Source organism: Acanthopagrus latus, chromosome 15, assembly GCF_904848185.1.
Source record: "Acanthopagrus latus isolate v.2019 chromosome 15, fAcaLat1.1, whole genome shotgun sequence".
Taxonomy (NCBI): domain Eukaryota; kingdom Metazoa; phylum Chordata; class Actinopteri; order Spariformes; family Sparidae; genus Acanthopagrus; species Acanthopagrus latus.
Window position 1 is genome coordinate 18,962,506 of NC_051053.1, and position 25,084 is coordinate 18,987,589.

General features: G+C 40.8%; 3 protein-coding genes across 4 annotated transcripts; 1 reads left to right on the plus strand and 2 right to left on the minus strand.

Annotated features, from left to right (window-relative positions):
• Positions 1–7,980, minus strand: abcg8 (ATP-binding cassette, sub-family G (WHITE), member 8). Its single transcript, XM_037123545.1, has 13 exons — positions 7,355–7,980; positions 6,051–6,152; positions 5,469–5,616; positions 4,882–5,117; positions 4,662–4,794; positions 4,151–4,420; positions 3,873–4,023; positions 3,345–3,446; positions 2,919–3,118; positions 1,845–1,921; positions 1,470–1,737; positions 1,216–1,343; positions 1–996 (listed from the first exon to the last, which is right to left on the minus strand). Exons 1-13 carry the CDS (start codon positions 7,397–7,399, stop codon positions 859–861), a joined length of 1,998 nt encoding a protein of 665 aa, XP_036979440.1. The 5' UTR covers positions 7,400–7,980; the 3' UTR covers positions 1–858.
• abcg5 (ATP-binding cassette, sub-family G (WHITE), member 5) lies at positions 7,977–19,846 on the plus strand. The gene is made up of 14 exons (XM_037123546.1): positions 7,977–8,158; positions 9,114–9,235; positions 9,528–9,664; positions 11,518–11,616; positions 12,119–12,251; positions 13,716–13,855; positions 14,253–14,382; positions 14,554–14,767; positions 14,974–15,179; positions 17,666–17,804; positions 17,965–18,038; positions 18,331–18,442; positions 18,594–18,706; positions 19,049–19,846. The coding sequence occupies exons 1-14, from the start codon at positions 7,977–7,979 to the stop codon at positions 19,234–19,236; spliced, it is 1,989 nt and encodes a 662-aa protein (XP_036979441.1). The 3' UTR covers positions 19,237–19,846.
• dync2li1 (dynein, cytoplasmic 2, light intermediate chain 1) lies at positions 19,063–25,084 on the minus strand. 2 transcript variants are annotated; one of them, XR_005079248.1, is made up of 14 exons: positions 24,933–25,084; positions 24,716–24,839; positions 24,565–24,599; positions 24,265–24,334; positions 23,837–23,925; positions 23,481–23,679; positions 23,052–23,120; positions 22,804–22,881; positions 22,618–22,697; positions 22,250–22,320; positions 21,978–22,075; positions 21,776–21,868; positions 19,789–19,913; positions 19,063–19,202 (listed from the first exon to the last, which is right to left on the minus strand). XR_005079248.1 is itself a non-coding variant. In XM_037123547.1 (13 exons), exons 1-13 carry the CDS (start codon positions 24,944–24,946, stop codon positions 19,851–19,853), a joined length of 1,083 nt encoding a protein of 360 aa, XP_036979442.1. In that variant the 5' UTR covers positions 24,947–25,084; the 3' UTR covers positions 19,643–19,850. The 2 variants fall into 2 exon arrangements, 1 of the variants encoding a protein (XP_036979442.1); XM_037123547.1 differs by lacking the exon at positions 19,063–19,202 and having other exon boundaries at positions 19,643–19,913.

Here is a 25,084-nt window from a genome sequence, read left to right on the forward strand (position 1 = left end):
TTTGATTCAATACTTTACTAATTTCGACTCAAACCATAGCGGTTAAATATTTATCAGGGTTTTGCACCAGTGCAAAAACACACAGCTTACATAATGTTCAATCTATGAGGAAACAAGTACAAGCTCTTTTCTTTTTTTTCTTAGTGTGACTTACTAAATCTCTACCAGGCATTTTCTTCTGTGCTCCGTATACTGGCACACACGTTGTTAAGCTTAATAACCTTATATATACAAAAAAAGATAAAGCTGTAGGAAAAAAAAAGAAGATTGAAAAGGGAACAAGCAAAAGCTGCAGATGGATATCAGCCAAAGTGGCGCTCTAATCATTTGCCAAGATGGAGAAGAGAGGGGGGGGAGTTATAGTTATAACTTTGATGCTACTGCAGTGCTCTGCTGCCACCCAGCAGCAGACAGCGGTACTGCAACAAGTGCTTCCCTCAACACAAAGTGGGCACAACTTTCTACTTTTAATTCCATCTGATTGTTCTCGTACTCAAACTGCTATCACTGCGTATATCTTGAGATGTTTCAATTAGTCACAGATGAGAGGAACTGCTGCACTTTTTTCTGCAAAGGTGCCAAGGCAATTATTTCATTTGTCTCTAGCATCTTTCTAATGTTGATATTATTTTGAATTCAAGCACCTTTTTCACTGTAAAGCATCCTCATAAGAAGAGTTAAATGATGATGGATAGAAGAGCTCTGCGTCGAACCAGTCGAGTTAGAACCAAAATTACTTTCAATTCCCTGCACCACTGAAAAAACAAAACAAAACAAAAAAACAAGCACCTAAAGTAAAACCTCACCACTGATTTTGTGTGTTTTCCCAGACACCGTTTGGTGTAATGCGCGCTGTGTTCACCAGTCTTGACTGGACTTTTGCTTGATGAATCTTAGGGACAAGTAATAGAGCACCATGAAACCCAGGCAGACGGCAAGCAGGACCAGATAGCAGGAGTAGAGAGGGTACTGGTTCATCTTCATGGCCTCCACCACCTGAGAGACAAACAGAGCGTTTCAGGGTGAGGAGGAGGTTGGTGTGTCCATGGACAGTACTTTGGTTTTAACATATGTGGTCATTTACATAAAACACCATTCTACTCTTAGAAACTACTGCATTATAAAACTAATATTTATACGAGGATAACACTCTTATTCAGAAAACTGCCAGTGTGGACATGTTTGATTGTAATGGTGTGTTTCTGTCTAACTCACATGGATGCCATCGACATTGAAGGTGATATTTGAGATGGTGATGGGGTACATTTTGCCTCTGAACTGCACCTGCAGCATGCCCTCAAAGCCCCAATACATGAAGGAGGCGTGAGAGATCCATGAGGCCACTGTGGAGTCAACATGCACACATGCAGGTTTAAATATCACAAGGATCAGCATCTCTCTTTTTCTCCCAAGATGTTTCCTTGTCCTCACACTTATTTTAACTACAGACAACTGATCCATCTCCTCACCGAGCCACATGTTCTCCAGGCTGATGACAAAGCCACCGGTCAAATAGAAGACAGTGAACAGGGCGTTGCCCATGAAGGCTGAGGTCTGCAGGGTGGGCAGCGCAGCGGCCACAAACAGAGCCATGGCCCTGCTGCAGTAAACCATCAGCCACACCAGCACGAAGTTGAGCAGGAAGCGCTCCGGAGCCTCGTTGAGCCCGGCCAGCCAATAGATGGGCAGGCCGTACACCAAGGTGAACACACAGTGCTCAGGTAGCTCCCCAAGGACCTGAAAGTGGAGGGAGCAAACATTCAAACACAGAGGACATGATTGAAAACACACATTACACCAGAATGGAGCAAGACTGACCCCTGCTGGAGAAGCAGGAAGATTACCTTAGCAAAGAAGTAGGAGGTGACAGAGTACATGCCGTCCTCCAGCTCGTGGTAGAGCATGGCTCTCTCTGTGTGACCTGCAGAGAGCATGAAGTCAGTCTGACGAGGTTTATAGTATCAAATATCACAAGTGACAAACTCTGTGGATACTTACAGTTAATGTAGAATTCCTATTTGGATTTAGTGTATTGTGTCAATCAAAGTTCCAAAAGAGTTTTTATCAGCGTTCAAGCATTTAACCAATCATGAGTGAACATCATATCTATTTTTATGACTTGATCCTGTCCTGGGTTGGTCTTGTTATCTCTGTTATCGTTCTGAACCATCTTGCATCTGGCTGGTTCGTCTCGTTTTCCTCCACTGATCTGATGAACTTCTGCCGACTAAAGTTTTACTACTGCAAACGCAACAATCACAACTTGCTCATTTCTGCTCGTTTTCACACAATCTCTTATTTTGTTTTTCCTTTTTTTGCATTTCCTTTCCTTTATTTGTTTCAGTTTGTCTGTATGCGTTGTAATATGTTGTGAAATTTGTGATAATTGCTATGTTTGTGCGGCTCACGGCTACTAAAATAGTAAAATAAAATGTACTTTTCCGAAAGTGTTTTGCTCATAATATTTTCAATCTTGTTCCAGATGAAGATAAATCAGTTTCAGCTGCGAGAATAAACAGAGGGATTAAACTTTTGACTCTATAATCTGCATAGAGTCACATGTAAAGAGACAAAAAATCAGGTTGGTAACATTGTGTTTGCTAAAAAAAAAGTGGGTGAGATGGTGATGGCCCGGTGACGGTAAACAGACGGCCTAAACAGTCTTGTATATTCCGTTCCATTCCTTGTTTACTTACTCATGGTTTCAAAATCTGTCTCGAGTTTTGTTACACCAAAAACTATTTTTGTCAGCTGTATGAATACTTTTGAGAAGACGTCTTTTTCAGCAAGCTTTAACATAATCTAAATAATTAAAGGTAAAGTCTCCTGTTTATGTGATGCCAATACTAGAAACCAGTTTTGACTGCAGTTGAAGCTACTGACTCTCATCTTCCTCACGCAGCTGTATAATTACTCACATTTAGCTATGACGTCCAGCACCACAGCGAATGGGGTGAGAGCTCCGATCATGTAGAGGAGAGCGACGGTGTCCTGAATGGACAGACTCTGCTCTCCTGCTCCGTAGTACAGACAACCGACCAGCAGTGACATGAGGAGGGCCTCGAAGCCGTGGACCAGTAAGGTGACCAGGTCTCTGAAGTCATTATACATGTGACGCCTGAGGGGGTAGAAGAGAGGGAAGGTCAGTGTTCATATGTTTCCCTGTGGAGTGCTGTGATTATTACAAGGGGGGGATTTGGAAAGATTTCAGCTAATGTGGAAAAAAAATGTGATTTGGTTAAAAATAAAATTAAAACTGTAATACTTATATCTGTTCTTATATAATCTTATATAACAGGATTAACCCTGACATGGTTGTGGGGGACAAAGAAAGGTTTTCTTACTTGACGAGGATGGTAAATTGTTGTAGTTTGCCAGGCAGTCTGTCCCTCTGGCTGGAAATAGTGATCACTTCCTCTCCTTTTACTGTGCTCAGCTGCTGAGGGCTGCAGGCACGAAAACAGCTGATCAGTTTGTTTAGGTTAGAACACCAACACCAGCTTCAGATGAGTTATTAACAATAAAGGATGAATCTCCAAGGATTAACAACAAAAATCAATTTTCTTTGTGAAGTTTTTTGCGTCCAAGGCTTAAACTTTACCACAAAGAAATTCTCCTCTGAAAACACTCAAAACACAGTCTAGTTGTTGTGTAGAAAGTACAAATTCCCTGTGCGAAGTGGAGAAGGTTGTCGTCTAGGCTCAGGACATTGATAAGTTGGAAAGTGAAATTCCAACCCAGTCTGTATACAAAGTTATGTCATTGAAACATTTTGGTGTTTGGAAGTAATGAGAGGAGAGATAGATAAGGAGTGTGAATATATGGATGAAGAAAAGAATACAAGAAGAGGTCAAACCTGAACGCAAACATACCTTTCAGATGCCGTGTCTGTCACAGCTGGTTTCCACATGTGATCCTCTGTGTCTCGGACCTTTTCCATGAACTGCTCAGACAGAAGTGTGGCCCGCTGCAAACACTCGGCCTCTCGGTCCAGACTGCGCCGGTCTATACTGATCAGATCAACTGGACAAACAAGAAGTGGCTTGAAAATGTATGTTTATAAAGAACAGTGGATCGCATTTTACATCATGGATGCTTCAGGATCATCTGGACCATTTTAAAGCCTCAACATAACAACTTTCAGACTAACCATAGAAGTCTGAGGGGTTGCAGTATCGCGGGCAGGGGTATCCCAGGGCAGTGAAGTAAGGAACCATGTCGCAGGCAGCACCGCAGTAAACCGGTGAACCTGACGACAGCAGGACGACGAGGTCAAAGAGCTGGAAGATGTCTGACCGGGGCTGATGGACCGACAGCAGGACCAGGCGGTTACCCCGAGCCAGGCGGGACAGTGTGATCACCAGGTTGTGGGCTGTGAAGCTGTCCAAACCTGACGTGGGCTCGTCCAGGATCAAAATACCTGAAGTGCCAAAACAACATTTCATCAATCTGTAGAAAGACAGAACTCTAATTGTCCCCGTCTGTCTTATTTTGTTATGAATATCATATTCCATTTCAATTATAGATCCCCTAAATTCTACACAATGGACCTAAAAGGTCCAAAGTTTATTCATGAGAGATGAACTGAGAAAACCAGACAGATTGAAGGTTGACAGTTCAAAATGGAAGTTAAGGGAATGATTCAAAAGTTAAGAGCTCACCGGGGTTCCAGAGAAGTTGGACAGCTATACTGACTCTCCTCCTCTCTCCTCCAGAAACACCCCTCACAAAGTCGTTTCCCACTCTGGTGTGAGCGCACTGTCGCAGCCGCAGCTCTGCGATGACATCATCAACCTGTGACAGCAGAGACATACATGTAGCTTACAACACCTGTTGTCTGTAAAACCAACAGACACGCTGATCACATCCACTTAATCTCACCCTCTGGTCCCTCTGAGCCTGTGTGAAGTGGGTGGGGAGCCTCAGTTTGGCAACAAAGGAGAGAGTTTCACGGACGGTGAGGTGAGGAAGAAGACGGTCGTCCTGGCGGACATGAGCGATGCTCTTCTTCACCAGCTGGGGCGTGTTGGGTTTCCCGTTAATCAGAACCTGACCAGACATTTTACCACCCTCATCACGGCATGTTATTATGTCCAGCAAAGACGTTTTACCACAACCTGGGAGGAGACGATTATTTAGTTAAACCACAGGTGTAAATAAAAGCTTCAATAGCAATAAAAATCATTAAGTATATTTCTATCATCTTGATGAAGTCCTGCTCTTTCTCTACCACTCTTAAAACATAGCACATTATTTTTTTCATTTTTTTCCACAAGTCTAAAGTAAGATAGAGACCATTTCTGTTGTTTCTTAATTTTTTAATAACAGCAGTTTGAAATTGAGGGTTTGATTGTCCGTGTGAACTGTGCGGCTGACATGAGGTCCATGACCAAGCTTCACAGCAGGAAAGCAGGAGGAACCAATCATCCACTGAGGTCACAACATTATAAGCTGTGTGTGTGTCTCACCTGAGCTGCCAATGACAGCCAGCATCTGTCCACTGTGAACTCGGAGGCTGAGCTTGTCGATGGCTGTTTGCTTGTCTCCATTTATCTCCCACGGCAATTTGAACTCTGATAACCTCTCATACCAAGGAATCTGAGCCGCTGTGTCTACCTGGAAACACACACAACAATCACATTCCGCACGCAGATATTATGTTACTAACCCTCAGAACAAATTCCAGGTACTTGTACTTCGTACTTTAATAACAGATCTGAATACCTTGTTCACAACTGCATACTAGATATCAATATCGCACTAATTGCACTGCACTTTCTTCAACACACCTGACACACGCACCACATCGGTGCCAGCACGATGAACACAGATCTTAAATTTTATGCCCTTAACATTGTGCCAATTTTTTTCAAAATCCATATTTGAAGATCAATATTTTAGAGTTAAGTGTTGTATCAAAGTTAGCAATTCCAGTATCAAGACAACTTGACTGCACACAGAGTGCAGACAGGCCCATATATGAAGAGGTTACAACAGGTCAAGTCTACAGATGACAGAGTATGAGAGCAGAGCAGTCATTCGTCAGCTACCTCATAGTGCAGGTTGTTGACCTCCAGCTCGTTGCACCCTCCACTGTAGGTGAAGTAGAGACTGCTGTCTTCTTCACTCGAGAACAACTCCGTGTCATGATGCTGTTCAAAGAGTGTGGAGAGGTCAATGAGTTCCACAGAGGCTTTTTTTTTTCATTTTTTTCATTTTTACAGCAATAAAATCTTGACAGTGATATTTTAAAGCTTTTTTGTTTCTTTCTTTCTGCCAAACATTTCAACATTTTTTTTCTTGTGTGCTCACTGTGTCTGAGGAGCAGCTAAGAACGTTGTCCTGACCTTCACTGTGCTACAGCACCTGCACATCTGAACTTTATCAACAGATTTATTGAACAATTAAATTTCTACGTGCCAACAGTTTGCAGAGGCCGTTCATTGATCCAGAGTCCATTTGAACATGTGCTAATAATATCATTATGTAATTGTTAAACCTCTCCAATTCAAAAACGCAGCACATGCTGATTGGCTGATGATGATCTTTTTTCCTGACAAAAACAAAATAAATGAAAAAACTCAAATACACATTTTATACATTTAAAGGTGTCCAATATAGTTTTGAGGACAACCTTCAAGAGAAGAGAAAATCCTTCACTTATTGATTATCATGACTGAATAAACTGAATAGACAAACTGTCATCAGAGGACAACATAATTTGATTCTCTTTTACTTTGTTTATGTTAGCGTTCTACGTTGTCACCTTTCTAGGGTCAAATAGTGACTATATTCTCTTTAAGGATTCCTATTCATCTTATTACCTTACTAATATTGTAAATATCAACTTTCTGAGTTTGAATTTTTATTTTCAAAAACTACATACTGCATATTTAAGTAGAATTTACAAATTCAATTGGAGTTATTTACTAAAATTACTTTGGTTTATCGAATTTTGTCCAGAAACATTAAAGCAGTTTTTTTCTGTTTTTTGAAGTTGATGTCAAACAAAAAAAACTTGACTCCTTCCAGTTGGGGTCCTATGTTAAGTGCAAACATTAACATATTGCTTGTTTCACCACATTATACGAACATCTGGCAGAAAGTAAGACAGTTATGCATTCAGAAAAAGCTCTCAATCCACCAACATACCCACATTATTATTATTGATCTGATTTAGTCACACAAAGTTCAGTCAGTAGAATCACTGGTTATGCAGCAGCTCAGTGGTTGGTGGGGATGAAAGGATTCAACAGAAAGTTTAGATGTGGTTTTGCCTCTGAGTATATTAGCAGAAGAAAATGAAAAAGACAACCCTTTAACTGTCCCATGTGATCCCATGTAACAGACTGACCTGTGAGGAGCTGCTGGTACGACTGAGGCCGGGGTCTGCGTCCATGATGATGCAAGTCTCTGGTTGACGCTTTGCAGGGTCAGGAGGTCACTGCTCCCCGTTTTCTTCTTCTCTACGGGGATCTGTCTTGTTTTGCTCTCCTGTCGTCCCCCTGCTCTCTGTTTCTTCTCTGTAAGTTTGACTCCAGTCCAGCTGAAGACCTCCTTTCGTCTCAGCTCGCAAGCCTTCGCTCTCTAAAACTGTCCAAGTTCATGTCATTCAGTTCTTCATCCGCTCTGCTCTTTCTGTCATAGTTTTTGTGGTTACAGCGCACAATTTGAGGACTGAGAGGAGACTGACAGCCAGTCGATCTATTCAGCATGTGTGGGGGTTTTTTTTGAGTCTAATTTATACAACTCAAGATCAAAGTTCTCTGAGATAACGCAACCTTCACTGTGTGTTTATGGTTCCTGAGAGAGACGACTGCTCTCACACAGCTGCTCTGTAAAGGGAACGGTTGCAGACAAAGTCTAGACTAAACTTTAGAGCTCCACATGTTTTATATGAGCCATTTGGATATGAGCATATTAATCTGAGACGGACTTGATAAAGCATCGTTTGGAATAGCACGCCGGCCGGAGTCATGAACGGATCTTATTCGATGCAGCCAGAGGAGCGAGAGAACGGGACCAAAGTAAGAGAGACCTTCAAGTTTATCTCGGAGGAGAAGAGGGAGGTGAAGAGGGATGTGTGGAGAGACGGCGGAGAGGAGCGATCGGAGCCGTCCTGCTGCCTCAGCGTCAGCAAGCTCTCCTACACAGTCAGGTAAATGCGTCACAGATTGAGTGTACAGGAGGGTGACTGGCAGACAGACACAAACTGAGAATCAACAACAAAACAAGACACAGAAAATGAAGTGAAGTTATTATGCAAACACACAGACAGGTTTGGAATGAATGATCTAGAATTTTACTTTGTTTAAATCCAATAAAATAGCTGGGTTTATTACATAATCTTTTATAACAGCATTATACATTGAGTTTGAGTTAACTAACTCACCTATTAGGACATTGTTAAAGTCTTACTAAACTTTATGCATTTACTAGCAGTTAACTTTTGTTTTTGCAGCAGCTGGATCAAAACATTGTCTTTTTAAGGTTACTGAATCCTTTATTATGCCGTTTTTGCCACTCCCCCATCTGGAATGAGTGCCAAAGTAAAAGGTTAAAAATTAGAGTTCAATTTATCAGTCTTTTTACGAACTCAGGGTTGAAGAACAGCAGTGAATTTAAATCTATTTGAGGTCTGGTTTTCGTGCAGATGATGATTTGTGGAGATGCACAGTTTGAGGAAAAAATCTGCTACTGTCTAGTCTGGTGGTATGGAAGCAGATAGTATACTTCTTTATCTTTGCCAGATGGCAGCTGAGTGTACATATTAATTCTAATAAAGTGAAAAAAGAGCTTAGTAAAGGTTTAACAATGGCATAAGAGATAAGTTAGTTTAACTCAATAAGTGTGTTTGTAATGCTAACATGAATCACAATTGTACATTTCTATGGTTTTTATCAACATTCTTAAGCATTTATAAAATGTTATCATGTGTCCTATATATGTCTTAAAATGTAAATATGTTTATGATGCTCTTCTTAACACATAGTATTAATAAGAATATTATAATGATACTTCAGTGCCTTATTACCTAATTAAATAATGCTTATTACAAGGACCGTAATATAAATTATTGATATGGTACATGTCCCTATGTGTGTATGTTCCAGTGAGCGTGTTGGTCCGTGGTGGGACTTACCGTCATACAGGAAGCGATGGACTCGTCAGATCCTCAACGATGTCTCCTTCCATGTAGACAGCGGGCAGATCATGGGCATCCTGGGCAATTCAGGTTCGTACTGAGCTCATTTAGCAGAACCTGATGTTTTTATAAAAACACAATATGATTTAGTTACTCAGGAGGCAGAATAAATACAACGTGACAGCACCTTTTCTTCCATATGAACACAGAGGGAAACAATTATTAATAACATAAACATTAATGACAGCAACCATCAAAGAAAGTCCCCCTTCAGTGTATGGATAATTCTTCTGTTGGCCAATCTATAATTTCCTTCAATATGTAACCAGCAATACGCTGTCTTTTCTCACATGTGTTCATCTGTGCACTTTGCATCATGAAGGTTCAGGAAAGACCACACTGTTGGATGCCATCTCAGGGAGGATCGGATACAGTGGCACGCTGCTGGGTGAGGTCTTCATTAACGGCAGGAAACTGAAGAGAAATGAGTATCAGGACTGTTTCTCCTATGTGCTGCAGGTAACACACAGAGCAACCAAACAGTGCAGTATAAACACAGAGAATCAGATAGTTCTCAGTTTTTATAGATGCTTCAAACTAGCCATCAGTGCATCCCAACAAGACAAAATGTCATATCATTATCCGTAACCGCTTATCCCTTTCCATGGGGTCGGGGGATGTTGTTGCTGGAGCCAATCCCAGCCTTGTCTCAGGGCGAGGGGGCCCTTACTGATGAGCAATGTGGGGTTCAGTGTCTTGCTCAAGGACACTTCGACATCCAGCTCAGCCTTGCCCGGAGCCGGGATTTGAACCAGCAACCTTCCGATCACTAGTCGACCTGCTCTACCAGCTGAGCTACAGCCGCCCTTAAGACAAAATGTGTCATGAAAAACTAAAACAAAAATACATTAAAATGCTTCTCAGTTTTCTTTTTTTTTAATTCCATGACTGGCTCGGCTGAAACTGCTCTCAGATTACCTCAAGATCTTTAACAATGTTCAGGGATGAGTTTTACCCCGAAAGGACAAAAAAACATAAAATGGCTCCAACAACTCATCTGGGGTAATCCAAAATTTAAGATCCCAAATTAGAAAGACTTTATGTGCACCTTTGACATGTGGTTGAGCTCTTCAGACAACGCGAGTACTAATGATAGAAGCTCGGCAGCTACAATGAAGATTTCTACTTAAAAGGTTGAATCTTTTCAAATCACATTGGGATCTCAGGGTCTCCAGGACTTCAGCCCACTTTCCACTTGCACAGTGTCAGTATGCAATGAGAGCTGCACTGTTAAACTGAACAGAACATTCACAAAGAGACTGAATAGTGTTTTTAAAGTTGTTGTCCTGGCTCTCATCACACACTGACATCGGGTTAAACTTTGCCCCATGAATATCACATGTGAGGGGCTGCATGCAGACACTTTGTATTTATTTAAGTTGTCCGTGTTCAACCACCGGAAAGACTGAACCACAAACTCACGGAACACACATCATTTCGCAGAAACTCCTGAAAAGGTTGCCCTGGCCTCTGGATGAAATTAACTAAAGACCCCTGCTAGCCTCCTCATACACTTAATCTCTCAATGAGAGGTGCTCAAGTGTATCCAAAGCCTGAATTAAAAACACTGGCTTAAAACCGGCCTTGCTTCCTTTCAAATCATCTCTCTCTTCTGGCTGATAGCAACCCCCTCTGCTCTCTAAGCCTCGTCATTAACTTCCCCTGCTAAGCTGTAGATGAGGAGGTGATATGAGCTCCTGATATTAAAGTCATTCAGATGAGAGACTGTGGAGAAGTGGGATTCAGAGGCGCCACGTGTTAATTGAAGCAGGCTGAAGGTTCAGCAGGTTCAAGCAAAGTGTGTATGTGAGTCTGTGTGTATGTGAGTCTGTGTGTGTGTGTGTGTGTGTGTGTGTGTGCATATGCCTCGGGCAAAGGTACGTTACCGTTGGTCTGAACATGCACGTACCGTGTGCACTTGCTTCCTATATGAATATACACATTTTGCAGGGATGTGCAGCACAGATACTGTGCATAACTACCCTGAAATGTACACTTCTCTGTAGAAAGTGTGAAGCAAGGATGTTTACAGCAAATTTAATTCCATATATGACATAAAGTTTCAAGATATACTGAAGTTTGATTAATTGAAATGCACTAAACGAAGATAGAGGCGATCATACTGTATCTGTATGTTGTAACTCACCTCTCAAGTAAGTAAAAACATGAGAACAACTAATACAAGGCCTACAAGGTATGTCCAAAATAAGCATGAAAAATCTGAGATACTTCTCCACCTCCCTGCATCTCACTTACTTTTTGTTCTGTTTTGCTCTCTCCATCCTCAATCTCTTTGTCTCGTTCCTCTCCAGAGTGATAACTTGTTGAGTTATCTGACAGTGGAGGAGACTCTGACCTACACAGCCCAGCTGGCCCTGCGGAAACATTCGGCCGAAGCCATCAAGAAGAAGGTGACTTTGGAGAGCCTCTTCTTTTCTGTCCACTTGGCTCAATCCTGAGATGTCTCCCTGTTAGATAAAATAAAAAGGGGGACAAATGCAAGAACCATAGGAGATGATTCACAAGTTTTTTTTCCCCTTCCCTTAACCCTTTTTTTTTATATTCTGCTGTGTATTTCTCTGAGTCATAATTAGTTCAAAGTAAGTTATGTCCAAAGTCAGGATAATGCTTAAGAGATTTCAACAGAGGTCAAATGAGTGAGATATTATTTGTTGTTGGTGCCATGGCTAGAAAATCTTAAAATCTCCCCTTTTGAAATTGAAGCATGTTTTGTCATTCATCTTCCCTTTGATATTTCTTTATCACGTTTTGACCGGAGGGGAAAAGAAAACCCGTCCATCACAATATTTTAGAGTACAGTAATGAGCAGAACATACTCCTGCAACTGCACTGACTAGAACTAGCTATAGGATGCCCTTGTCAACTGACCCTTGACCTCTGGCTCCTGTGCAGGTGACGGCGGTGATGGCCGAGCTGAGTCTGACTCATGTGGCCCACAGTGTTATCGGAGGCCGTGTCTTTCCGGGGATCTCTGGGGGCGAGAGGAGGAGGGTCTCCATCGCCAGTCAGCTGCTTCAGGACCCGAGTGAGTTCCTCTACCAGAATTACTTAATGATTAAAATCAAGTTAATAAGGTAAATCAAGGTAAAAGTTATTACATCTGAAATCCTGAAGGCTTAACAGAACTGAGAATGAGGAGCGATGAAGTAAAATGAACTGAACTTTATGCATGACACTAAAGGCGAATAGCATAAACATGAGTATCACCATGAAACTTCTCCAGTTGCTTTTACTTACATTAAAACAATTGTTATAAGTTTTGTGAGAATATATGTTTAAATATGCAAATCCAATCAAATGTGTTATTGTGAAATCTTTTGCCCATGATAATCATGCAGTCATCTGATCTTGTGACAACCCCACTATATCTGATATATGAATCAAACCCTCTGTGAAAACCTTTAAAATACAGAATACAACTGGGAGGCTTAGTGTTAGAAAGGGTTGGAGGCTTGCAGTATGACAAATAAACTTATCTTAAGAAAACAGACCTTAAATATATTCAAGAAATTTAACTGATAGATATCCCCATGAAACTTTCCATGTTGATAATTTAACTTAAATCAATTATGCATTATATCATTAAATATGCACAAATTTACTTACATTTCAAAAACAAATATCTGAACTTAAGTTGACCAACACTGTTGCCTGCCATGTCTGGCCTTAAGCTTTGAGCCACATGGGACAAAGATTATACAAAATTGGCTGTGACAAATAAATAAATAAAATAAATACGTCCCTAATGTTTTGCACACCCCAGTACATTCCTGCATATAGTACATGATATTTCACACATATACTGTTGGAAGCAACAGGACTGGAGGCAGGACTGAGAACAGAAGAAAGTTCACCTGTCTCTCCCCACAGAGTTTTAGAAGTCCACACTGAAAAACAAAGGGATCTAAGTAAGAGAGGAATGAGGAAAGGATGGAGAAAGGGACAGAGGGAGAGATGGAGACGAGTAATGAAAGACTGGGTTATCACACCACGAAGGGAATATGCAGAGACCCACCTCTGTGAGCGAGTGTGTGTGTGCTCATTCCAGGTGTAGTTTATCAGGTCTCCAGTCCTCCAGGGAGGATGAAGGGTCTCAGTCCTCATTCAGGATTAGAACGGCCATGGACACACACACACACAGAGTCACACACAGAGTAATGAGGAGTTCCCATTCGCTGCCTCTCCAATCAACCAGGAAATGAATTAATCTCACAATTAAAGCATCTGCTAATTCCACTCTGCTTTCATGAAGCAAAGAGGCAATCTTTTAATTGTCCTAATTAGAGTAATTAACTGAAAAAAAAGAACTCACTTATCTTCGCAAGTTAAGTTGGCCCCGCTGAGAGTCCTGCATGTGCCACCTAATAAAAAGTACATTTAAAAGTTTCCAACTTAAAAGAAGAAAAAAAAGTTATTGTCCTGCCTTTCTCTTATGTTCTTAATGTTTCTGTGCCACAAGCACTGCATGACGGTGATGATGTCATTGCAGGGGTGGTCCTATTGGACGAGCCGACCACAGGCCTGGACAGCATGACGGCCAATCAGATCGTGGTGCTGCTGGCAGAGCTGGCCAGGAGGAACCGTATCGTCATAGTAACCATCCACCAACCGCGCTCCGAGCTCTTCAGGGTGGGTAACTGAGGAAAAGAGAAAGAGACAGAAACTTCCTTTTAAGTATAACTTAACACAATCCACACATGTCCATATGTACACTGCAACAGTTTTTGGTTTCTGTAATGGTTCTTTGTGTACATACTGGCAGAGAAGAGATCCCTTTTTTAAAAAGAAGTGATGGGGACAAAATCCACATTCCTCCTTTAGTGGAGCTGAAGCTAGTTGAGGTTAAAGTGAAGTGAGGTTTCAGCAGGCAAAACAAGAGAGTACCTTCTAAAGTTACATCATTTTAAGTATGTAATTTCCTCATTTTGTTTCTCTTGATGAAGTTTTACTTTCTGATCTGCAGTGGAGGGAGCAAAACTGAGGGGAATATGTATTAAAAACATGTGTGTGTATGTTTGTGTCCCAGGTGTTCAGCAGGATAGCTATAATGAGTCGTGGGGAGCTGGTGTTCTGTGGGCAGCCAGGAGAGATGGTGGACTTCTTCAGCCAGTGTGGATATGAGTGTCCAGAGTACTGCAACCCCTTTGACATCTATGGTACTGTATGCTATGATCCTGCATTAACTGTTGTATATTTACATTGGAGCCCTACAACTGCAGTATGTTGAAACTCAAACAAATAAAGAATTTGTTTTTCTTGAGAATATATAGAGTGAAGTCTGTGTTGCGTGAATGTTGAACTATTCAAACTGTTTTCGTGTCAAACAGTTGACTTCACCTCAGTGGACACGCGCAACAGCGAGAGGGAGGCAGCCACCTTCAATCGTATGCATGAAATCACTTCATCCTATCAGAGGTCAACCATCTACCAGAGCATGCTGGGAAAAATGGAGCAGAGCCTGCAAAAGTCAGACAAGCCCGCCATCCCCTTTAAGAGCAAAGAGTCACCGAGTGGTGCAGCCAAACTTGAGGTTCTGCTCAGGTCAGTGCTGAACCAATCAATAACTGATTAATGATTAACACAGAAATGATGAAATTTACATGCCCTCAATACATTTTTGAGTATCTAGAGCATCTATTTTGCAAGTGGATATGAGCAAATTCTCCATCCTGCCCTTTGTGTGTTACTGTATGAATACCTGTGCAATTCTGCCTTCACATATATTTCCATGTGTATTCTGTGTGTAGACGGACGGCAAGAAACCTTTCCAGAGACAGGATGGGTGTCCTGATGCGTCTGTCCCAGAACCTGATCTACGGTCTCTTTGTGGCTTTCTTCGTGATGCATTTGGACAACGATGTCACCAAGGGCGCTGTGCAGGATCGCATCGGCATCATCTATCAGTGCATTGGTGCTTCGCCCTACACCGGCATGCTGAACGCTGTAGCTCTCTGTGAGTTAATCCAACAAACACATCTGCACACAGAGGGGAGAAAACATTTTAGTCCAGGTTGTGAAGTGACACATTTACAGTAGTGCATGTAGCACTGATAATACTGTACATATGATGTCCTCAAATATCTTGTTTTGTCCACAACAACCCAAAGATATTCAGTTTCCTGTCAAAGAAGAGTAAAGAAACCACAACATAATCACATTTATGAAGCTGGAATCAGAGATTTCTGACCTTTTCTAGAAAATTGCTCAAAAACTTTAACCCATAATAAAAATAATGGTTTTTAGAAGCACTTGGTTCTCAATTTTTGCTCATACACTTGGAAATAATAACTGAAAGCATAAATCAAGCTCCGACCGTGTTCCACGTTACCATATTTCAGCCGTTGCATAATGTTAGGGTGACATGATATTCCATCGAACTGCGTGTGTCTGATAACATCACCCAATAAATATCTACACGAGGTTGATTCGATAACTTGAGGGAAATTCTCAAGTGCATGCAGTCTATCACCAGAGTAAATGTGATCTCCTATCTTTGTTAAACAGCGTGTTTCAGATGTCTTTATCTTCACTGCATAAGCCTGCTTATCTCCTGCTCAGTAGGTGAAAGGGGTCTGCTGTCTGCAGTATTTTTGCTCCCTTCAGCAAAAATGGGTAAAGTCTAGCCGGGAATTTTGCTTGGCAAACGTGCCTGAAGAGATTTCATGTACTTCCAGCATCTCTCTTAGGTCAGAGTAAAAGATTAAATGATGAGTTGTGAGTTTCACTACAATTTCAGTAGGAGTAGAACTGCAGTCAGCCGTCATCACAAATATCAATTTCTATCACAATCACTTTCATTTTCAGACTACGCTCATACAAATTAAATATGTTTTACCTTTTGACATTTGCTGTGGCTTTGCTCGAAATGTCCTGTTGTATGTATTTGCAAATCTGGACTACATACAAGAGCGGTTGGGGGATGACCTTTACTCCATTTAAAAACTCAATGAACCCGAGTGCCTTTTCACCTACAGACCTACACTATCTATATTACCTGTATTTACATGTATTTGCGCCGTATTTATAGCAGCTGCCGTGACTTGAGGTCACCTTAAAAACAGACGAAGCATCACACATGCACAGTGTACACACATAGAAAGAGAGAGACACACACAGGCAACCATGCTGAATGCCAGAATCCATCCAAGCTCAACCTTTGATGATGTTCAATTCAGTCCTAATGGTGATTTTCCAAAAATAATTCTGTGAGGTTTATATTCGATCTTGTGCTATGTATTTTGTAAATACAAAAAGGAAACTTATTTCTTTTTTTTTTTTTTATCTCAGTGAGAACTTGGTCAATTAAATTCAGTTTAGATTTAGATTTAATGCATAATAAGGTGTATGTTAAAAGATGATACAGACAATAACCTGTGAAGGATACTGGCTCTCTTGGATTGATTATCTCTTTAATGTCTTCCTTGGTTTTCAGCTGAGTCTAAAATCTTAGTTTTAGGGCTTTGGCTGTCACAGATACCGAGGATAAGAGATATGATAAAGCAAGACTCACACTGGAGTTAAAAGGTAATTAACAGCACCCAGACAGCCAGAGGGAGTGATTGGAGGGGTTCAGACTGACCTTGAAACCAGATAAAGACTGATAGGATACAACACTGACGGAGATTTGTTCCAACAAACAGGCCTAGTGAGTTGCCCTGCAAGTCTAGAACGCGGTGAACGGCCTCAGTTTCACTCAGCTGAGGTATCAGGAAAAATCTTTACATCTAAAATCAGGCTTAGATGCCTTTGGTCTTCAGCTCAGTCATCAGAATGAAATGTTTGCATTGTTCAATTCTGCAAATGACTGATATGTTACATTTGTATATATTCACACCTACAGCATGTATCATTTTACATTTAGAATGTATAAGATGACTTTCTCATCAGCAGCAGGAGGAGGGGATGGTGGCGGTGTAACATCTAAGTTAACATTCTGCAGCTTTCATTATAGGCAACCAGAACAGGTATTTTCAGCTGAAACATAATGTTATTCTAACCCTAAAACCTAAGCAGACCTTAAGCACAGTGTTGTTACAATGTAAAATTAAAAACTATTTCAACACATCCAAGGTTATAGATATGTCAGACTGGTGGCCGAGTTGTGGTTTTCATGAAATGTACTGTATTTTAGTGATGGGACAGAGCAAAACATATTATTAATGTAATCAAGATTTTGTATCATTGAGATCATTGATCTTTCAGAGTTATGTGTTTAAATGATCAAATATTATCCCTGAATCAGATAATGACAAGCACTGCTCCACTCAATAAAAGTACTTTCCTCTGGTCTGTATAAACCTAATACGGAATATAACAAGGTGATTTTTACCCCACTTGCTTGCATATTTATTTATTACATTCCTTTAAGAGCTTTTTGGAATTTCTATCACATGATCTGCCCTCTCTCTCTCTCTCTCTCTCTCTCTTTTCTCTCGACAGTCCCGGCGTTGCGAGCTATCGGTGATCAGGAGAGTCAGGATGGTCTTTACAGTAAATGGCAGATGTTCTTGGCCTACATCTTCCACATCCTGCCCTTCAGCATCCTCAGTGTTTTCATCTTCACCTCTTTCCTTTACTGGTGGGTAGTAAGCATGTATGTGTTTGTCACTGGGAGGAACATACAGTCTGAATTTTCATTTGGGGGGATGCAAGCTGCATTTCCTTAAAGATTTAATGGATCTCATATTCTGAATGTGCACCACTCTTCCATTTTTTATTCCTGCCTGTTCTCCTCTCAGGATAGTTGGGATGCACCCCGACAGCTTGCGCTTCCTGTGTTTCACTGCAGTTGTCCTGGTGCCGCATATTATAGGTGAGTTGATAAGATTAAGGTGAAAACAGTCATCTTCTACCTTTTCAAAACCAAGGATTATCAGAATTAAAGTACATAATAGGGAGATATTTGTCTTTTGTCTTTACTCTGCTGACAACACTTTGACTGGGAAATACTCTAAATATAAATTATTTTTAGAAAAGTAACCTCAGTATACCCTGTATACAAGCCTACACGTGTTTGACCTAAATAGGGATCCCTTTAATGTCCTGTTTCCACTCTTTATAGTGTTTAGTTGTATGTATTAGTCTGTTTTTTTCCTTTTCCTCAGGTGAGTTGCTGACTGTGGTGTTATTAGGAGTGGTCCAAAATCCTAACATGGTCAACACTGGAGTGGCTCTTCTCAATATTGCAGGGATCCTGGTGGGATCTGGTTTCTTAAGGTGAGACTTCAAATATGTTTAGAATGTAAATAATAAGTAACTTTAAATCAAGCATGATAGAGCAGCTTTTCAAGCCCTTCACTCTAAATGAAGGAAAACAATTTGCCACTGCTACCTGTAACACAGCATCCTCCCCTCTTCTTCTCTACAGAAGCACCCAGCAGATGCCGGAGGTCTTCCAGTGGCTCAGCTACCTGACCTTCCAGAAGTACAGCTGTGAGCTTCTCATAGTCACAGAGTTCCATGGACTCAACTTCACATGTGGTAAGCTGCTCTCACCATAGAAACATGTGCTGTGTCCATCTACCCTGAAAATGAAAAAGAGACCCATAATGATAATAATTTAACTCCTTACAGCTCAGACTACGTGTCCCAGCACAAGTTGAACTTAAAATGATTACACGTTACCATCTGCCTTTACAACATTTTGATTACGGTGGCTTTTTGTGATAACATTTTTATGACTAGTTTGATTTTGTAAAAGATAAATTACTTGGCCTTGACATTATGATCGATGAAATGTCGAGGACAATTCAGTAAAAGACACACCGAAGCTGCAACAACTGTTAACTCTCTCTCTCTCTGTGGTGTGTTGTGTTTTTGCAGAGACTTCCAAACCTTACAGGCCGGGAGCCTGTCTGATCACTCAAGGCGATCAGATCATTGATGAGGGCTATCCTGGCGCCCTGTCCCGATACACACTAGACTTTATTCTCCTCTACTCCTTCCTCCCTGCCCTCCTGCTGCTGGGCATGATCACCTTCAAGATCAGAGACAAGATTGTACGTCACTGAGACCACAGACACGTTTGTGTCCGAATTGTCATCAAATCATCTGACGTGAAAACTAAACAGCTGAATAGTCCTACTTCTTAAAATGCACCATAGACCAACCTGCTGCTTCAACACTGATGAAGCTCAAAAAACACACAGCACTTTCTTCATGATGCAAATGTTTGCACTAATGTCAAATTCATTATTTTTCATATAAAAGTACAATGTGGTAAATGGAACCAACATATAAATGTGTAGGTTCATTCCAAATTGAAGGATGGACTGCTGTGTACCATCCAGTAATTGAAGAATATACTAATACTATACTTTAAAGGGGTATAATGCTACTGTTGTATTGAATTTATTACTTTTTTGTTTAAATATTGTTGTGTACCGTGTCATGAATATGAAGCAATGTCTATTGAAATAATGTACAATTGTTTATTTTTTAGAACATCATCGGTGTACAAAAAGTTTTGATACGTTTAAAATTGTTTCAGAAAGAAATATCTTGCTATACAAGTTGTATGAATTACCAAGAAATAAATAATGGAAAATGTATAATGTATTTACAGACATATATGATGCATCTGTGTGTGACAATAAAGCTGATTGATGTCTGTCTATCTAATCTCTCATGTCTCCAGCTCCAGTCCTTTCCACGACTTGGCTGCATTCCTCTTATACTGATCCAACTCCTGAAAACAGACAAAAGGAGAAGAAATACATGAAACTTTCCTTGTGTTAATCTTAATAAAGTACAGTGAATAAGTACAGGTTATTGAACAGACAGAAAGCAACCCCATAATAGTAAACAAGGGTTATGTCCAGAGACATATACAGTAAATGTATATATAAGGAAGAGATATCATTATGTTTATAACACCAGCAACCTCTGATAGATTAAAATCAGCGCTGCAGTAGAGCTGAACAGTTCAAGGACTCCAAACATTAAACATTAATTCAGCCTGGTCACCTGTGGTCAGTGCAACAAAACTTTAGATAGCTGCTAGATTTGCTTCAATCACCAGCCAAAAAATAAAGAAAGTAAAATAAACAGAATGCGGCCGGTGGACAAAGAAACACATTTTGCACTTTGCCTGAGCTACTTTGTTATTTCCTCCTGTCGTTACTTGAAAGTAACCTGTGGAGTTTTGTACTAATAGCACAACAAAATCCCCAAGAAAAACTCAAACTCTCTTTCAACTATTAAAATGCATTTGTTGACACATGTTAGACCTTAAAAACAAACTCCAATGCATTTTGGCATCAAACCTTGGACTCCCTGACAAAAGTCTGATGCAATGCAAAGAGCAGAAGATATACAGGTGTACACTGGCAGCAAAATACAGAATTCTGCTAACGTTGCAAAGCTGTTACAACAATCTACAAGTCGCAGTAGTTTGCCAGTGCAGTGATGCGCTGGCAAAGGCAGGACTGGAGATAACTGCTTTCTAGTAAACGTGGATATTAACAATGCAGGATTAAAAGTTTTAAGGAAACTTGAATTTGCAGTATCTTATTTACAATATGTTTTCATGAGCAACAGTGAATATAAACTGGATAGGGCACCTTTAATCTCTGCACTGTTGCCTCTTTCAGAACTTGTGATGTGTACTAGTCTCAGTTTGTGCATTTCAAGTGAAAAGATATGTCACCGCTGGCAACCATGCTCTTTTACATTTGGAAATATGACTGCACCTTGGGAAACAGGTTAAAACTGTTTTATGTCATATAGCACAACAGAACATTTTTAAAACAGTTTAGTTATTGGTTATTGGTAACCCGACCAGTTACATTATGTCCCATACAGTGGCAGAACAAGATGACATGCATCAGGTGAGACTACGCGATAACAGCATTGCGACTCCCACGCGGTTACTACAGTTCAAGTGCCAAAGTGGCACCACGGCAGGTCGGTGTGAAGACTACTATCTCTGAGGTTATAACTGAAGGATACAGTACAGCCTGTTAATAAGCCTGTGACAGAAACACTGCTATATACATATAAAGGTTACTGGAGGACAGAGGGTTACTATGGAGCATTAGCCCTGTTTAAGAAAAAGACTTCAGTCTTCAACAGCCGATCTGTTGTCCCTCCGATGAGGTATGAATTCTGATTTAATTCAGTTTAGTTTGGACAGCAGGAGGACGTCAACTGATTCCATTCATGTGCTTTATGTGACCTCAGTGTATGTACAATACAGCTGTGGCTAGGGGGGCTGTTACGTCACTATGCCTCAACTTTAAGACCAAGAGAGAGCAGCAATGACAGACTATACATTTATCAATTATAAAAAAGAACAAAAACAAAGAGGAAAAACTACTCCTTATGCCAGGGTTCATGAGTGAAATCTCACGCTGCTTGGGCTTATTTGAAATCTTACCTCCTCATGTTTTAAAAATCTGTTATCTTCCACAATACAAGGCGGTCAAAGGTCAAGGTCACCATGCATCTGTTTGACTGATTGATCTCCATGCTGCCAACTCTTGTCACTAAAGAGGCACAGTCTCTCCAGAAGAGTAGATGAATGATGTTGATTGATCAAAACATTTTTACCTGGTCCTTCTGGGCTCTCATGGCATCAATCTGAGGCTCACTGTACTGTGGATCCTTAGCTGGATCCTTTAGTTCCCTCTGCTCGCTGGTATTCTTCAAAGACAGAGTCAGTCAGATGGACATAAACATATAAAATGGATTTACAGGGATCCTTGTTCATGCAAACATGCATATTAAGATCAGAGGGCGGTGACTGAACTACCTCTTGGGGGAAGATGCGGTCATAAACTTTCTTCCAGAGGTCCTTTGGGTTTTTGGCATGCAGAGAAGTAATGTCCATATCAGTAGTGGGAGGGGAACCTAAAGTAAGAGGAACATTATTTACAGTAACAGTAACAAAAACTCCTGTTTATGTCAACAAATCTCTAGGCAGACGGCAGCTTTAAATCAGTTAAAAGTCCTTCAAAACAGCAATTGAATATTCTATTTAAATGCATTTTACCACTTTTGGCCACAGAGTAGCGCTGTGCTCACCTATTTGGCTGAAGGAGTCAGAGCCTGCTGGAATGATGAGAGGCTTGGTGGAGTCACAGGACACAGTTTTCCTGATCCGAACATAAAAATAAACAGCATTACAACACAGCTGACCAGGAAACTTAAAGTATAATAGTACTGCAACATAAACATCTTCATATATTTCTTTTTCTCTTCGAATCTATAGTATATGATCCAGTTTGAGTTCTCTCTTGAACCTCTAGTAAAATTTTAGTATAATTTCTTACAGCCCTACATGCAAGCATACATGTGAAATCCAAGTATTACCAATTATCATTGATACCACTAAAGACGGACAGTCCCAGTCCATTACTATTTGGTGTATAATTCTTTGTTATCCTGCTCACCCTCTGTCCAGACCAAAAGCCAGGTGGGAGAAGAAGCTCTTGGTTTTTGACATGAGGCTCTCTGACTTGATGCTTGTGAACTGATGAAATGATTACAAATAAGTTGATACAATGGGTGGATTCAAAGAAAGCAGATTGCACAGAGTGCACATTTAAATATTTTTCCTGTGTAGTAAAAAGACTTACAATAAGAGAGGCTGCATAGTAGTGGGCAACAAAACGCAGTGTTTTACTGACAACTTTCTTCTTGTCAGAGTCAAATTCCTGTAACACAGATTGAAAAAACTCCTCCAGAATGTTTTGCACGTATTACGCCGGGAAGTAAATTAAGTAAGAGAATTGCCAAGTTACACCACTGCACCAGTGACATTAACACAAGTAACTTGTATGAGTAAAAGAATTAAGTCGTACAGATAGATAGACATTTATGTTACCTGAAAGATGTCATATTTGCTGCCAATGATGAGGAGAGGAACAGGAAAGGGACTGATCAGCTCTCTGTCCTACACAAAAAAAATCACAGTTAAATCAGGAAACATGTTCTTTCTTACATCTGCACTGAACTAAAAACAATTGACCTTTCATTCACAAATGTCTTCACAAAGTCTTATATTATCTTATTCTTACATTTTCTACAATGTGAGGACAAAACAGCTGTTTTTTTCTCCATGTTGATTTAGTTTGGTAGCATATGTATTGTGTGTTTTAATTTTTGACATACATTTTCTGTGAGCCTGACTTATGAGCAATCCTTGAATAGTTTGTGTATTTCAAGACTTCTTTAAATATGCTACAACTGTATGTTGCCCTGGACTGAACCAAACGTTAAGTTAAATGGCAAGTGTAATGAGCAGAGGACTGACAGGGTAGTCTTTAGGTAAGACTCGTGCTGTTGACTGGACAGCCGTCGGATGTTTAGCTCCAGGTTTGGTCCTCTGTGCTTGCTGTGCCTTGGAAAGTACTTTCTCCAACTGAGCTTGTGCTGCCTGCAGCAGCTTCTCCATTGTTTCCCACAGGGCGTTGGGTTTAGACAGGTCCAGAATGAGAATGACCGATAGAGACCTGGGAAAAGACAGGAACCAAGAAAACTCTTCCTTAACTGGCATTATACTGCTGTTCAAACCAGAATGATTTCAAAGGAAACATGCCCCCCCCCCCACTTTAATAGTAAGAAAATATTGAGACAACAAGACCTCAGGAATGTCTGAAAGTGACCTACTTGATGCTGGCAGGAGAGATGGGAATCTGAACCAAGTCTGACAAAGAGGTCCCACCACCCAGCTCCCATAGGTGGGCTATGTCTTTGGGCTAAGTGAGGAAACAACAATCAGTATCAATGCGCCTATCTATTTACAAGTCACTCATTATGTGCAGTTGTTCACACATTCTGTACTTCTGCAGCATTTACTGAAGAACCAGTAGGTCTGAGTAAATAGCATATCATGTCACATAAAGTCACCATCTCTCAAAGTGAGCCTGCTGCATTGTGCTCGAGTACTTGAAGTTGTGGTAAATACATTTACAGTCTTTTGTAGCTCTTTACAAGGATGAAGCTTTCAGACACTGTCACAATTTAGCAAGATTATCAACTGAGTGTCTTTATCTCAGTTTGTAAGAGACATGTCCAAAAGTCCAGGGTTTCCTTACTGTGTTGTGTCCTCTGGCCCGTCTACCGAAAGTGTACTCCATTGCCAGAGTTGGCTTGGATGGTTCATCCCTGGTGGATTAAGAAACAGTATTATTGTTCGGCATGATCAAGGTTACTTTAGGTGTTACTTTGTGTCATCATTCATGCAGCTGAAAGATTTGAGACTGACAGGCTGACATGTTTAATTAAGTTTTAGGAGATGTGTCTCTTTAACATTGGTCTACATGCAGCAAATGGAATGGTTTAAGATCATGTTTTGTCAGTTTTGAGATGATAACCTAGATCACACTCATACTCACCTGTCGAGGCATCTGAGGAGAATGGACGTTTTACCCTGGACGAAGAGAGTAAGGTAAGTTTACTAGCTGCAACTTATGTAGCTAATAGAGTAATAATGTTGCCATTAGAAAGAAATAAATGTGCTGTCCGCGGTCACGGTGGTAAACATACCCCTGCCTTGCTCCCCATCAGAAACACGCTCCTCTCACTGACCGTGTCCCCTCCGTCCTCCTCCCCACCTTCAGTCTCCCGACTGTGGACCTCCGCCGCAGCCAGCTCCCATAGCGTGTCAGAGCTGACAAGTACGAAACAAAAGCGACACATTATTCGACAAAAAACACCTTAATATATCTGTGATGGTGTTAAATTGTGCCAAACTGGTCCCCACCTTATTTTCGGCATAACATTTGATATTTTACAAGCAAAGTTAACAAGCTAGCTTAGCTACATGCCTAAAACCGAAGGATACCATTACAAACGTTGCCAGAGTAACAGCGCGTTTTGATGATGTAATCGGACCTACATCTAAAGGCATTGTGG